At 44.8% G+C, this 15,026-nt stretch overlaps 1 protein-coding gene across 1 annotated transcript; it reads right to left on the reverse strand.

Annotated features, from left to right (window-relative positions):
• LOC125398770 (homeobox protein Crxos-like) lies at positions 1 to 4,541 on the reverse strand. Its single transcript, XM_048431733.3, has 3 exons — positions 4,414 to 4,541; positions 1,548 to 1,693; positions 1 to 580 (listed from the first exon to the last, which is right to left on the reverse strand). The coding sequence occupies exons 1-3, from the start codon at positions 4,478 to 4,480 to the stop codon at positions 170 to 172; spliced, it is 624 nt and encodes a 207-aa protein (XP_048287690.3). The 5' UTR covers positions 4,481 to 4,541; the 3' UTR covers positions 1 to 169.
• Positions 4,542 to 15,026: the final 10,485 nt, after the last annotated feature.

Below are 15,026 nucleotides of genomic sequence, written 5' to 3' on the forward strand. Positions count from 1 at the left end.
TTGAGAAAAGTCATTGTCATTTTAATTTCTATGAATAGCTTCATTATCAATCTAACACAGACATGAAAGTCCAACAGCCCCCTCAACAAGAACCCCCAAAATGGGCGTGGATTAATGAGGCTGTCATCCCCAGATACCAGAGTGAGTGGTAAGGCAAAGCAGGACATTCTCAGAAATCATCTGTGTTTTGGTACCCAGAAGAGAGTCTGAGCTTCTTCAAGGCTTCCAAAGCTTCGGAGAGTCCGGGGCTGTTTTGGGAAGACTCCTTGTCTTGACAGGACGCACTGCTGATGTGAGGCTTCACTGTGCGAGGTAATACCATCACTCTGCACCAACTGCTCTCTCGTGACTTGTACACACCTTGCCTTAGCTGCCTTCTGTGGGTCATGTACCTCTGAAAATCCAGGCTAAATCGCCCCGAGGAATTGATGGGAATGAGCCTGCACCAACAGCTTGGTGGCCGGCAACCCCCAGCTTTGTTGGAAGCACAGGGATAAGGGTTACGGCGGACAGGCTTCCATAGTAGCCAAGCAGAGCAAAGGCACATCTTCTGCTTCAAGGAACGCTGGGTGAACCAAGTCTGCAGGGAGGAAAGGTATACAAAAAACAAAACAAAAAACAAGGGAAGGATCACCTTGTGCTCCGCATTCCCTCAGGTTTGTACTATAGGGGAAGTGATGCGGCTTAATCCAGGACCCAGAGGGAGGCCAGAGGAATACTGATGGGCCTTGAGGGCAGAACCTACCAACTAGGGGTTCAGTCTACTTGAGTACATAGAGAGGCCCTAGGTGGTTCTCAAGCTTCCTAATGCTTCAGAAGTTTACCATGTTGTGGTGATCTACAACCACGAAACTGTTATGATAGCTCATCACTGTAATTTTGCTACTGTTAAGAATTGAAATGCATGGGATGGAGAGATGGCTCAGAGGTCCGGAGATCAATTCCTAACAACCACATGGCGACTCACGACCATCTATCAGATCTGGAGACCTCAACTAGCTGCAGCATACATGCAGACAGAACACTGTATTCATAATAAATAAATAAAAGAATGGAACTGTAATCTGTGAAAGCATCCTTCAACCCCAAAAAGGTAGCGACCCACAAGTCCTGATCCAGCCTATTCAAGTGTGTGGGCCCTGCCTGGGTGGGCCCTCACCTTCCTAACACTTCAGCAATTTAATATGTGGTGGTAATCCACAATCATAAAACTTTCATGCTTGCTCATAACTGTTAAGAATCAAAATATAAGCTGGGTGGTGTTGGCATGCACCTTTAATCCCAGCACTCAGGAGGGAGAGGCAGGCGGATCTCTGTGAATTTGAGGCCAGCCTGGTCTACAAGAGCTAGTGCCAGGATAGGCGCCAAAGCTACAGTGAAACCCTGTCTTGAAAAAACCAAAAAAAAAAAAACCCAAAAATGAAATGTAAATATCTGATATCTGATATGCAAGTTGTGTGAAAGGGTTCTTCGACCCCACAGAGGTTGCAGCCCACAGGGTGAGAACCAACAGCCTAAAGGTGCTGAAAGTGGGTGGGGAATCTGACCTTAACTTGTTCCTCTGTCAGGTTGAGTCTGGCGGCCAGGACCCTTTGAGCTCCGAGGTCTGGGTGTGGGTCCATCTGGAAGTGTTTTTCCAGTTCCTGCAGCTGTTCCCAACTGTCAAGGGCATCCAGGAGAGGTGAATGAAAGGCTGAGAGAAAATGGAGAAATCTGGTCAGAGAAACCCCGTCATGGCAAGTGGAGAGTGATGGACTCACTCAGCCCTTGCTGCCAAGCCTGATACCTTGGCAGTTTTGATCCTGAGGGACCGCATGGTGGACTCACTCAGGAAAGTTATCCTCAGACCCCTACACATCCCCTGGCACAACCATACACAAAATAAGTAACTGGAAACAGAAACGACTTTTTCACAATCCGTAGCTCTAATTTTCTTCTTGGGGAGCCATTGCACCAATGAGAGGTAGACCTGCGATCCCACCGCCATCTCCCACTTTCCAGATCCACTAGTTCAACTTTCTGGGCGTCGGGATCTGAATCTTTGAAAAGGGCAGTGTGGAGAGTCCATCCCTTAATCCCCACATTTGCAGAACTGAATCAGGAGGATGGAGAATTTGATCCTGTTGCCCAAGAGTCTCAACCCCCCCCCCAAAAAAAAAAACCACCAAAAAACAAAAACACAAAAGCTGTGTTTCTGAGTGTGGTGGCACAAGCCTGTAATTCCTGCATTTGGGAGGCATGGGCAGGTGGCTCTCTGTATTGTGACTGGCCTGGTCTACAGAGAAACCCTGCTTGGAAACACGAGTTCAAGATCATTTCCCAGGTGCCTGACTGACCTCCAGGACACCCTGTTAATTTAACTACTTAACTATTGCCTGGTGTCTCTGACTTAGCCCAGCATTCCGGGCATGCGCAGAGGAAGGCGAATTGTGGTGGGGGTGGTGTGTGTGTGTGTGTGTGTCAGAAAAAGGCGGTTCTGAGTTCGTGGATAGCCTGGTCTACAGAACCAGTTCCAGGACAGCCAAACTACAAAGAAAAACCAACCAAGCTGCAGCTACTGCGGGCTTAAAGCTGGGAAACTGAGCCTTGGTTTAGCCCTCTAGGAAGTCCCTTCGCTATGGCCAGAGAGAGACCAGTCTAGTCTCAGGCTGCCACCCCTCCTGTGCCTGGATTATCCAGCAACCTCCAGGGTTTCCCCTAGGTGCCTCAGCAGGAGGTTCTGGTGACCAGCCTGATGCAGTCTTGCTTTCTATTAAGGGCTTCTTCCAATACTGAGAGTCAACCAAGGTTCAAGGGACAGCTGCTGATGTGACCTCGCATGGGTGAACCAGTTTCTTTTGTTACTTTGAGATTATCTCTCATGCTGCCCAGAATAGCTTGAAACTTTCCAAGCACAGGGATTATAGGTCTCTGACACATGCCTGACTCTCTTTGGTGCTCTAATATAAGTAACACTGGCCACTGTCAGCCTTTCCTCTCCTGCTCTCCCACCCCCACTAATGGGGCATGCCACCACGCTCTCTGCTTCAACCCTTATTTTGTTTGTTTTTTTTTTTTTTGGGGGACAGGGTTTCTGTATGGAGCCATAATTGTCCTGGAACTCACTTTAGAAATGACCTGCCTCTGCTCCTGTGATAAAAGGCATGTGCCACATCCACTCTGCCTCAGCCTTTATTTTATTTTTTAAAAAATATTTGTTTATTATGTATACAGTATTCTGTCTGCAGGCGAGAAGAGGACACCAGGCTTCATTACAGATGGTTGTGAGCCACCATGTGGTTGCTGGGAATTGAACTCAGGACCTTTGGAAGAGCAGGCAATGCTCTTAACCACTGAGTCATCTCTCCAGTCCTTTACTTTTGTTTTTTTGAGATAGTTGTTTCTCTGTAGCTTTTGGAACCTGTCCTGGAACTAGCTCTTTTGTCCTGGAATTAGCTCTTATAGACCAGGCTGGCCTCGAACTCAGAGATCTGCCTGCCTCTGCCTCCCGAGTGCTGGGATTAAAGGCGTGTGTCACCACCACCTGGCAACCTTTACTTTTTAAAACTGCCAGGTGAGCCCAGTGGTGGTGACACACACCTTTAATCCCGGCATCTGAGAGGTAGAGGCAGGCAGATCTCTAAGCGTTCGTGGCCAGCTTGGTCGACAAGAACTGGTTCTAGGACATCCATGGCTGCTACAAAGAGAAGCCCTGTCGTGAGAAACAAAAAAGACAGTGGGTAGCACAAGACCTTGATCCCAGAGAGTGGGGGAGGGTCTGAGTCCCAAGTCCTCCCTTTCTGAATAAGGCTCCCATAAGTCTCCGTGGAACCTATCCATGCTGCAGGGGCCGGAGAAATGTCCCACCCGACTCTCCCTCCACTTTTCAGCCCCAGGCAACCACCGTGCCTATCTGGCTTCTTCAGCCAGCACACTGAAATGGGCCGAACGATATTTCAAAATTACAGAACTTGTCTGGAAGTGGTGGCCAGTGCCGGCAATCTCAGTGCTCAGGTGTTGGAAGTTATGGGTGTTCAAGATCTCCTTCCGGCCTACATGATACCATCTCAAACACTCATCCGTTCACCTCAAAAAAAAAAAAAAAAAAAACCCAAAACAAACAACAACAACAACAAAACCCCGAAAACCAAAAAACAAGATGCAGGCACTTGGGAAGAAACTCACTCCACAGATACCAGGTTGCTGGCCAGGCCTGCTTCCCGACGCTCCCTTCCTTCCCCTTAGCTAACCAGTTGGGACTCGGAGCCTTTCTTTCAGAGCTCAAAGCGTCAAGTACCTGTTTCAGCTCCCCACACGCCATCTCACTCCTCATTCCAATTCTACAGGCAGGTCCGATTTTGAAAGAGGCCAGGCCTCTTCTGGGAGCCCAGAACATATACTTGAAACATATATTTGAAGCCCAGAATCACATACCTGACCGCTTGACGTTCAAACGTCCTTTTGAGGGCGCAGATTCACGCGGCGCAGGCCCTTCTGCCATCGGAGCTACTTCCTTCTTGGCTGCAGTTCACTTGACTTCGCTCCTCAGGTGGAGGATCTACGCTCTGAGTTTGGCTTTAAACACCTCTGCTCTGGGCCCACCCAGTTGTAGACCGCCCACCTGTAGCTCCTCCCCCTCACCTGATTGTCTGCTCTATCCCTCTTCCCCCTTCAGGGCATTGCCTTGCAGGGTTCTGTGGTCAGGAACAGCTAGCACCGCTGCTTCATCAAAGGAATTGGGAAAAACACGCAGCCTTAGCCCCATCCTCTCAGGCCTCCAAAGCCAGGGGAAAGCCCTAGTTTCACCCAGGATCATAAGAGGCATTGGGCCTCCAGCCGGCCTGTACCTTTAGGTGTCCCTCATCATTTCTTCCTGAATCTAAGTACCTCTCCTCCAAGACCGTGTCTTGGCTGCCACTTTCTCCTCACATTCTCTCCCTTGTCCTCAAGGTCATTAGGGCTGTTAGGTTATAGTCACAGGGTTCCCCTGGGGTATCTGGACTGCCCCTGGGGTATCAGGAAGCTGCCCTGCTTGGTAAATTCTCTTCAAGATTTGTTCCTGGACTAAAGATTGATGGGGGTCATAGGGACATCTGCTCCTGTCTTCTGGTGTTGGGTAAAACCACCTCCTTTGCTGGGCAGTGGTGGCGCATGCCTTTAATCCCAGCACTCAGGAGGCAGAGGCAGGCGGATCTCTGTGAGTTCGAGGCCAGCCTGATTTACAGAATGAGTTCCAGGACTATGAGAGCTACACAGTGAAACCTTGTCTCAAACAAACAAACAAAAAAACCAAACACCCCCCCCCAAAAAAAAAAACCAACAGAAAAAAAACCCACCTTCTCTTCCTTTTTTTACTTATAGCTCTGGCTGCCCTGGAACTCACTATGTATACCAGGTTGGCTTCCAACTCCCAGAGATCTACTGGCCTCTACCTCTGAAGTATTGAGATTCAAAGGTGTGCCTTTATTTATTCTGAGACAGGGTCTTTCTACATAGCCCCGACTGTTCATAGAAATCTGCACGTCTCCAACTCAAAAGGCTGTCCCAGCTTCTTGGAAGGCTGAACCTGGCTGAGTGTGACCTTGAACAACTGGTCTTTCAAGTGCTGGGAATACAGGCATGCCTAACTTCCACCAAGCCCATCTGCTGGAATGCCAGCTGTAGGCCGGGCACAGTGGAGTTCGCAGTTGCTTCAGTCACCCGTGCAGCAGAGGCAGGAAGAGCTCAGCCAGGATTGTTCCAGGCGGGGAGTCCCTGCCCTGCAGGACCCTGCTTGCTCACACAGATATGTGTGGTAAATCCTGTCTAGAGTCCACCTTTGTCCTGTGACTAAACAAGCTCTCAGGCTTCCCTAGTCTTCATGTCACTTGGGAGAAATCAAAAACCTGTTCCGCTATCACTCATATTTAGCGCAGAATAACAATTTTGACTTTATGTATATGGATGTTTTGTCTGTGTATCTGTGCGCCGAAGAGTCCAAGAATAAGAATGTAAAAATATAGATTCCCAAAATAGAAACGTAAAAAATAAAGAAATATAAGGTTGTAAGTCTAGGAGAAGGAGAACAGACTGTGAGCAGCTCTCTCAGCAGCTTGAGGATTAACTATTAGCAGTGGGCTGTTTCGCTTTACAACCCATAGCTCTGTTTACAAGACCGGAGCTTCTCTCTGCAAACTGAGAGTAGTGTTCTGGCCATCTTTGATACACGACAGAAATGGGCTGAGTTAACCTTTAGGAGATAGAGATGCGTGACCTCTGGATTAGGCACCGTCTTTGCTACTGGAAACAGGTGCCCTCAAAGGGAAGGGTGGGACTTCAGTAAACACCTCCTGAAAATACCAGGAGCAACAGTACAAGACACTGGTTTGACTAATGAACTGTGCTAATGGAGGCTGTAAAGCAAGGCAATCTGATCTGAGATTCACCTTGAGATAGTGCTATTCTGATTCATCAACCTTCTGATATTGCTAGCAGTCCCTTTTTCTGACCAATTGCTAAAAACATCTGTTTCCTTGCAATTAGTGACTTTTGCTGTAATCTCCTCTGGAACATATTTCACAATAGCTGCCTAGTTACCTATTGAACTCACTCCCCCTTAGGGTCTCCGTTGACTAACCTGCGGGGCAAGATTGTAAAAATTCTTTTGTTCAGACTTAATGCCTTAGTGCCTCTATTGTGACTATAATGGCTTAGTGCCTCTATTATAAAAAAAAAAAATAGGTTCAGAAACTAGTGCATTTTTTTTTTTTTTGAGACAGGGTTTCTCTGTAGCTTTGAAGCCTATCCTAGAAATAGCACTTATAGACCACGCTAGCCTCGAACTCACCTGCCTCTGCTTCCCGAGTGCTGGGATTAAAGGCGTGCACCACAACCACCCAGCTCTAGCCTTTTGATGCAGCCTAACAAACACCATCTCTGGCTGTGGTCTCAGTTAACTGATAAACTTCTAGCCCCAGTGTTTTTTTATTTTTTTATTTTTAAGTTTGCTTTTGGTTTTCCTGGAATCTGGTTTCACAATAGAGTTTGCTTCTGGTTTACTAAACTTTGGTGGTCGTTCCCCATCTTTGTGTGACACTCCCCCCCACTCCAACCACATGTAAACAGAGCCCTTAAAAGCCCTAAGAGGGTGTCATAGTTGTAATGGTCTGTCCTGTCACTTTAAGAGACAAGCCCCACCCACTCCCCACCCTCTCCACCCCATCCTCAGGAGCTGTTGATTCCAATTTCAAACTATGTGGGCGTGGGTGTTGAGTGTTAAACCTGGGTTTTGGAAGAGCAGCGGCTGCGCCTCTAAACTATCTTTATTTATTTATTTATTTATCTTTTCTTTTTTTTCCTGGTTTTTTTTTTATTGATATTTATTGAGCTCTACATTTTTCTCTGCTCCCCTCCCTGCCTCTCCCCTCTCCCCTTCAATCTTCCCCAAGGTCACCATGCCCCTAATTTACTCAGGAGATCTTGTTTTTTTTATACTTTCTACTTCCCATGTAGATTAGATCTATGTAAGTCTCTCTTAGTGTCCTCTTTGTTGTCTAAATTCTCTGGGATTGTGGTTTGTAGGCTGGCTTTCTTTGCTTTATGTTTAAAAACCACCTATGAGTGAGTACATGTGATAATTGTCTTTCTGTGTCTGGGTTACCTCACTCAAATAATGTTTTCTAGCTCCGTCCATTTTCCTGCAAAATTCAAGATGTCGTCATTATTTTCTGCTGTGTAGTACTCCATTGTGTAGATGTACCACATTTTCCTTATTCATTCTTCAGTCAAGGGGCATTTAGGTTGTTTCCAGGTTCTGACTATGACAAACAAAGCTGCTCTGAACATAGTTGAGCACATGTCCTTGTGGCACGATTGAGCATCCTTTGGATATATACCCAAAAGTGGTATTCCTGGGTCTTGAGGAAGGTTGTTTCCTAATTTTCTGAGAAATCGCCACACTGACATCCAAAGGGGCTGTACCAGCTTGCATTCCTACCAGCAATGCAGAAGTGTTCCCTTTCTCCCATAACCTCTCCAGCATAAGTTGTCATCAGTGTTTTTGATCTTGACCATTCTTACAGGTGTAAGATGGAATCTCAGAGTTGTTTTGATTTGCATTTCTCTGATAACTAAGGATGTTGAACATTTCCTTAAGTGTCTTTCAGCCATTTTAGATTCCACTGTTGAGAGTTCTCTGTTTAGGTCTATACTTCATTTTTTATCAGATTATGTGATCTTTTGGTGTTCAATTTCTTGAGTTCTTTGTGTATTTTGGAGATGAGACCTCTGTCTGATGTGGGGTTAGTGAAGATCTTTTCCCATTCTGTAGGCTGTCATTCTGTCTTGTTGACGATGTCCTTTGCTTTACAGAAGCTTTTCAGTTTCAGTAGGTCCCATTTATTAATTGTTTCTCTCAGTGTCTGTGCTGCTAGGGTTCTTTCTATTTAGGATGTGGTTCCCTGTGCCAATGTGTTCAAGTGTACTTCCCACTTTCTTTTCTATAAGATTCAATGTGGCTGACTTTTTGTTGAGGTCTTCGATACATTTGGACTTGAGTTTTGTGCATGGTGATAGATATGGGTCTATTTTCATTTTTCTACTTGTTGATATTCAGTTATGCCAGCACCACTTGTTAAATATGCTTTCTTTTTTCCATTTGATATTTTTTACTTCTTTATTAAAGATCGCATGTTTGAAAATGTGTGAATTGATATACGGTTCTGCTATTCAGTCCCATTGGTCCTCCTGTCTGTTCTTATGCCAGTACCAGGTTGTTTTCACTACTGTAGCTCTGTAGTAGAGCTTGAAGTCAGGGATTGTAATGCCTCCAGAAGTTCTTTTATTGTACAGGATTGTTTTGGCTATCCTGTTTTTTTTGCTTTTCCAAATGAAGTTGAGTACCGTTCTTTCAAGATCTTTGAAGAATTCTGCTGGGCATTGTGTTGAATCTGTAGATTGCTTTGATAGGATTGCCATTTTTACTATGTTAATCCATGGGATATCTTTCCACTTTCTGATGTCTTCTTCAATTTCTTTCTTCAAAGATTTAAAGTTCTTGTCATACAAGTCTTCCACTTGTTTGGTTAGGATTACTCTAAGATATTTTATGCTATTTGTGGCTATTGAGAAGGGTGTTGATTCTCTGATTTCTTCCCAAGCCCTTTTATCATGTGTGTACAGGAGGGTTACTGATTTTTTTGAGTTAATCTTGTATCCTGCTACATTGCTGAAAGTGTTTATGAGGTGTAGAAGTCCTGATGGAATTTTTGGGATCATTTTGTAAACTATCATATCATTAACAAACAGTAAGAATTTGACTTCTTCTTTTCCAATTTGTATCTCCTTGATCTCCCTTTGGTGTCTTATTGCTCCAGCTAGGACCTCAAGAACTATATTGAATAGATATGGAGAGAGTGGACAACCTTGTCTTCTTCCTGATTTCAGTGGACTCACTGGGAGTGTCTCACATTTTAAGTTTTTTTTTTTTTGAGACAGGGTGTCTCTGTGTCTCTGAGCTTTAGAGCCTGTACTGGAACTAGCTCTTGTAGACAGTAGACAGGCTGGCCTCGAACTTGCAGAGATCAAGATCCGCCTGTTTCTGCATACAGAGTGCTGGGATTAAAGGCATGTGCCACCACTGCCAGGCTCACATTTTAAATTTTAATTCCTCTGCCTAAGGGATCTATGAAACAAACACTTCCCTGGTCTTCAAGCCTCTTGCCCAAGGACCGATAGTTCCTGAAATGCTAGAGGCTGTTGTTTATGGGTAAAAACAAGCCTCCTGTTTTCACTCTCCTAAAGGTCTGTAGGGGACATGCTTGATATCACTTGTGTGGAGGTGGGGAGGTGGGGGCTAGGTAGGTCCACAGGCAGGAGATGTGTTAGGGTGTACAGTTGTCCCTGATTAGACCTAATGGAAAATGAAATGAATTTCAGGTTTTACTTCCTACGGCCCTGCAAAAGTTGATTCAGGGCTATTTTCTGGAAACCCAGAGACAGACCTGGCCAGAGTATATCCATCTGACCAATATTTAATTATAGTTGACTTCAAATTTGGCTTTAAATTGTGGTAGTGGTCCAACCAATGGGATTAACAACAGCAAGAAACAAGCCTTCAAAGCAAGGGTACATAGTGAGCCGCTCACAAAAACTAGGAGCCAAGCCAGGCTAATCTTAGCACAGGCAGAGAGAGGCGGATCTCTATTCTTCCAGGCTAGCCTGGTCTACATAACTAGTTTCAGGCCAAGCAGGGCTACGCAGAGAAATCCTGCCTCCAAAAGTCCAAACCAACCAAACAAAAATCCTTGAACCTTGAGATGACTCGGTGGGCAAGGCTTTTGCTGCCAGACTTAACTGTTGGGTCCAGGGAGTTCATGCAAAGATGGGGACAGACCACCAAAGTCTATTAAATTAGAAGCAAATTTTATTTCAGAAACCAGAATTCAGGAAAAAGTAAAAAATAAAATAGGGGCTGGAGGGATGGCTCAGCGGTTAAGAGTACTGGCTGCTTTTCCAGAGGTTCTGAGTTCAACTCCTGGCAACCACATGGTGGCTCACAACCATCTGTAATGAGATCTGGTGCCCTCTTCTGGACTGCAGGCATACATGTAGGCAGAATACTGTATAATAAATAAATAAATAAATCTTTTTTAAAAATAAAATAAAATAAAAAATCTTTACGGGCACAAAATGCTTATCAGCTATCTGAGACCACAGCCAGAGATGGATTTTGAGGGCTGTGGCAAAGGTTGGTTTCTGAACCCACCTTTTTATAATAGGGGCACCAAGCATTAGGTCTGGACAAAGGAATTTTTACAATCTCAAGGTAAAACTCAGATACAGATGTCCTTACTTTACAATCTCCTTTAACAGACACTTTCAGTTAAACTAGTGTTTGCACTTAATCTATTGCCTTCCTTGGTGCTTCCAGGAGGTGTTTACTGAAGCCCTGTGCTCTCCCCTTTGAGGCTGCCAGTTTCACATAGCAGGGATGATGCATAACCCAGAGGTCATATATCTATTTCCTAAAAGTTGACTCAGCTCATATCTGTAGGCTAGCCCTCAATGTGCAGAGAGATGCTTTGGCCTTGTGAATAGAGGTGTGGGTTATAAAGCGGAGTAACCCACTGTTAATAGTTAATCCTTAAGCTACTGAGAAAGCTGCTGACAGCCTGTTCTCATTCTCCTAGGCTTTCAACTTTATATTTCTTTATTTCTACATTCCTATTTCTGGAACCTGCACTTTCATATTCTTATTCTTGAACCCTTCACTAACAACCTGAGTAGTTGCTGCCATATCCACCTGTTTATGGGGGATTTTATAGAACATAACCAGAAAGAGGCAGGCAAGCATAACAGATGGTTTAACTTGGACCCTCTGTGATCTGTGTTACCCACACCCCTCCTTGTAATAACACACTTGGCAACCTAGCTTTTCCATGTGCGCACACTGTGCCCACACCCCTTTTCCAGACAATGCACCCAGCAAACTCGGAACCCTCATTATGCTGTTCATACTTCCACCTCTGGCAGCAAACAGATTTAGAAATCTCCATTCAAGAGTATTCCTAATGCATAGGGTGGAAAGACCAGAATGGCTGATCCGACTGGAACTGGTTTTGGGTGCACGTGCTGCGAGAGGAACGTGTCCCTGCAGTGAACAGAGAGTCTGTATTCACTGCCTTATGCTTGTGCACTGTTTAAAATCAGACCATGATAGGAAGGGTCATTTGAAGTACATATATGACTTAACCTCCCAATCAGAATAGAGATCCCCAGGATGTTCCAGTGGCGCGATTGGCTAGCACGCGATACTTATACAGAATAGAGATCCTGAGACTGAAGAGATGGCTCAGGGGTTAAAAGAGCACAGACTGCTTTCTTAGAGGACCCTCTTTCCATCCCCAGCACCTGCTTGGCAGCTCACAACCATCTGTAACTCCAGTACCTGGAGTCTGATGCCCTCTTCTGGCCTCCACATCCATCAGGCACACAAAAGGTGCACAGACATCCTTGCACATAAAACAATAACAACAACAAAGAGGACCACCCAAACTGCATCCTTTAGGAACCAGCTTCCCTTCCTCTTTTTCTCTCTTGGGTTATGTATATGAATAGGAATGACTAGGAGTTAGATATATTTCCTTAAATAGCAGACAGATAGGGAGAAGGGTTCTGACTAGGTAATAAAGGAGATTTACAGTAGGGCTGGCTTCTTCCTCACCCTTCTGACCTGAAACAAAAGCCTGGTAGCTTGAAACAAAGGATTTACGAACTTTCTCTCCTTCCAGGAGGGCCCCTGCTGATGGACTGGCTCAATAAGTTCAAGGCCGGGGCAGGCTACATTTAAACAACAGTTAGTTGTTGTTCAGTCAGCCATCCAGTTTGTCTTGAAACTGACCAATCCTAAATTAGGGAAGAAAGATCCTTCAATGATTTAAAAAACAAAGCAAAATCAGTCTTCAAGAAGAGGCTGGTTGGCCGGGCAGTGGTGGTACACGCCTTTAATCCCAGCACTCAGGAGGCAGAGGCAGAGGCAGGCAGATCTCTGTGAGTTCAAGGCCAGCCTGGTCTACAAGAGCTAGTTCCAGGACAGGAACCAAAAGCTATGGAGAAACTCCATCTCGAAAATCAAAAAAAAAAAAAAAAAAAAAAAAGAAAAAAAAAAGAAAAAAATGATAGCTGTTGCCCTGGCTCCTCTCCTCTCTCCCCGCGTCTCTTGTCTCTGTCTTGTCTCTGTTTCTCTTTCTCTCTCTCTCTGCTCTCCGCCTTCTCTTCTTTCTCCTTCCCTTCCATAGCCCACTTTGTCTGCAAGGCATATCTCTGTCTCTCACCTGTCATGTGGCTCCCTGCCCGAGGTCCTGAGTTCTATTCCCAGCAACCTTATAGTTGCTCACAACTATCTGTAATGAGATCTGATGCCCTCTTCTGGGGTGCAGGCATACATGCTGGCAGAAGCTGTATATATACTAAATAACTGAATCTTTAGACAGGCTGGGGAGGCACACACCTTCAATCTCAGCACGTGGGAGGCAGAAGCAGGTGGAGCTCTATGAGTTTGAGGCCAGCTTGGTCTACAAGATCTAGTTCTAGGACAGGCTCCAAAGCTACAAAGAAACCCTGTGTGGAAAAACCAAAAAAAAAAAAAAAAAAAAAGAAAAAAGAAAAAATAAAAAGACACTGACATAAGTTCACATGCATATGGATACCTTATTTTTTTATAAAGAAGCCAGAAATAACTGGAGTTGGTGATGCTCACCTTAAATCCCAGCCCTTGGGAGGTAGAAGCAGGCAGATCTCTGTGGGTTCCAGGACAGCCTGGCTGTTATACAGTGAAAATCTATCTTGAAAAACCAAAAGAGAGAGAGAGAGAGAGAGAGAGAGAGAGAGAGAGAGAGAGAGAGAGAGAGAGAGAGAGATACACACTGGGGGGTAGGCACATCAGTATTCTTAACAAATGGTGATGGTTAAACTGAATGTCTTCATGCAGAAAAATGCAAATAGATCTATATTTATCACCCTGCACAAAACTCAATACCAAATGGATCAAAGACCTCAACATAAAACCTTGAACTCATTGGCACAGAAGAAGACTTTCTGAACAGAATATCATTGGTAGCACAGGCACTAAGATCAACAGTTCATAAGTGGGACCTCATAAAATTGAAAAGCTTTAATAAAAGTCACCTTTATTTGGACAAAAGGGCAGCCTACAGGATGGGAAAGGAATTTTACCAATTCCACATCTGATATAGGACTACTATGCAAAAATATATAAAGAGCCGGTCAGTGGTGGAGCACGCCTTTAATCCCAGTACTCGGGAGGCAGAGGCAGGCGGATCTCTGTGAGTTCGAGTCCAGCCTGGTCTACAAGAGCTAGTTCCAGGACAGAGAAATCCTGTCTCAATATCTATATCTCTATCTCTATCTATCTATCTATCTATCTATACCAAAAAACTATACCACTTGTGGGCATATATCCTAAGGACACTTCATCATACTACAGAGACACTTGTTCAACCATGTACATTGCCATTCTAGCCACAATGGTCAGAAATTTGAAACAATCTAGATGTTCCTCAACAGAAGAAGGGATAAAGAAATATGGTACATTTGCAAATTGGAATATTATTCGATTATTAAAAATGAAATCATGAAATTCACAGGTGATCGAAACAAAACTGCCAAATGATGGAGGAGACAGAGTCCCAACTGGCCATTTCTTGTCACCAAATGAAGCTTCCAGTACCAGGACTGGGTTACATCTAATTGAGTTATTTTATTTTTTTCCAAGACAGGATTTCTCTCTAGCTTTCATGATTGTCCTGGAAGTTGCTCTGTAGACCAGGCTGGCCTCGAACTCACAGAGATCCACCTGCCTCTGCCTCCCGAGTGCTGGAATTAAAGGTGTTTGCCACCCCCACCTGACTCCAGTTGAGTTCTTGGTCAAAGGGGAATCCCCAAACAACCTAGGCGGTTACAGAGACTATAGGTTGCTGTCCAGAACGTGCTGGCAAGGCCCCACTGCTGAAGACAACACCTACAAACTCATTGAACACGGAGACGTTGAGCCAGCGCCTACATGGAACCGTCACTCTTGCTGCAGTGTGGGCACAAATCCCATCTGTTTCTTTTCTTTCTCCTGGGCTTTTTTTCTTATCTTTGCTTCTTTCGTCCAATTCTGATGTTTAGTTTTATCTTACTATAGTTTATTTTATTGTTGTCCTTGAAAAGCCTGTTTGTGCCAGATGGTGGTGGTGCCAGGTGGGTCTCTGTGAGTTTGAAACCTGCCTGGTCTACAGAATGAGTTCCAGAACAGGCTCCAAAGCAACAGAGAAATCTTTTCTCGAAAAACAAAAAACAAAACAAAACAAAACAAAAGCCTGATTGCTTCTTCCTCCTCTTCCTTCTTCTTCTAGTTTATGGTGTGTGTGTGGGGGGGGGGGCGGTCACCACACTAGGAATTGTATTTTTTTTTTAAAGATTTATTTATTTATTATGTACACAGTGTTGTTCAGCCTCCATGTGTCCCTGCAGGCCAGAGGAGGGCACCAGATCTCATTACAGAT

This window comes from Myodes glareolus, chromosome 1 (genome assembly GCF_982192425.1).
Source record: "Myodes glareolus chromosome 1, mMyoGla1.1, whole genome shotgun sequence".
NCBI classification, from domain to species: domain Eukaryota; kingdom Metazoa; phylum Chordata; class Mammalia; order Rodentia; family Cricetidae; genus Myodes; species Myodes glareolus.

Bases quoted from the DNA above. Each gene is read 5' to 3' on its own strand.
- LOC125398770 (XM_048431733.3), bottom strand. From the start codon at position 4,480: ATGGCAGAAGGGCCTGCGCCGCGTGAATCTGCGCCCTCAAAAGGACGT. The intron at 1,694-4,413 runs GTATGTGATTCT...ATTTTCTCTCAG, and splicing joins TTTGAACGTCAAGCGGTCAG to CCTTTCATTCACCTCTCCTG. The intron at 581-1,547 runs GTCAGATTCCCC...TCCTCCCTGCAG, and splicing joins TGACAGAGGAACAAGTTAAG to ACTTGGTTCACCCAGCGTTC.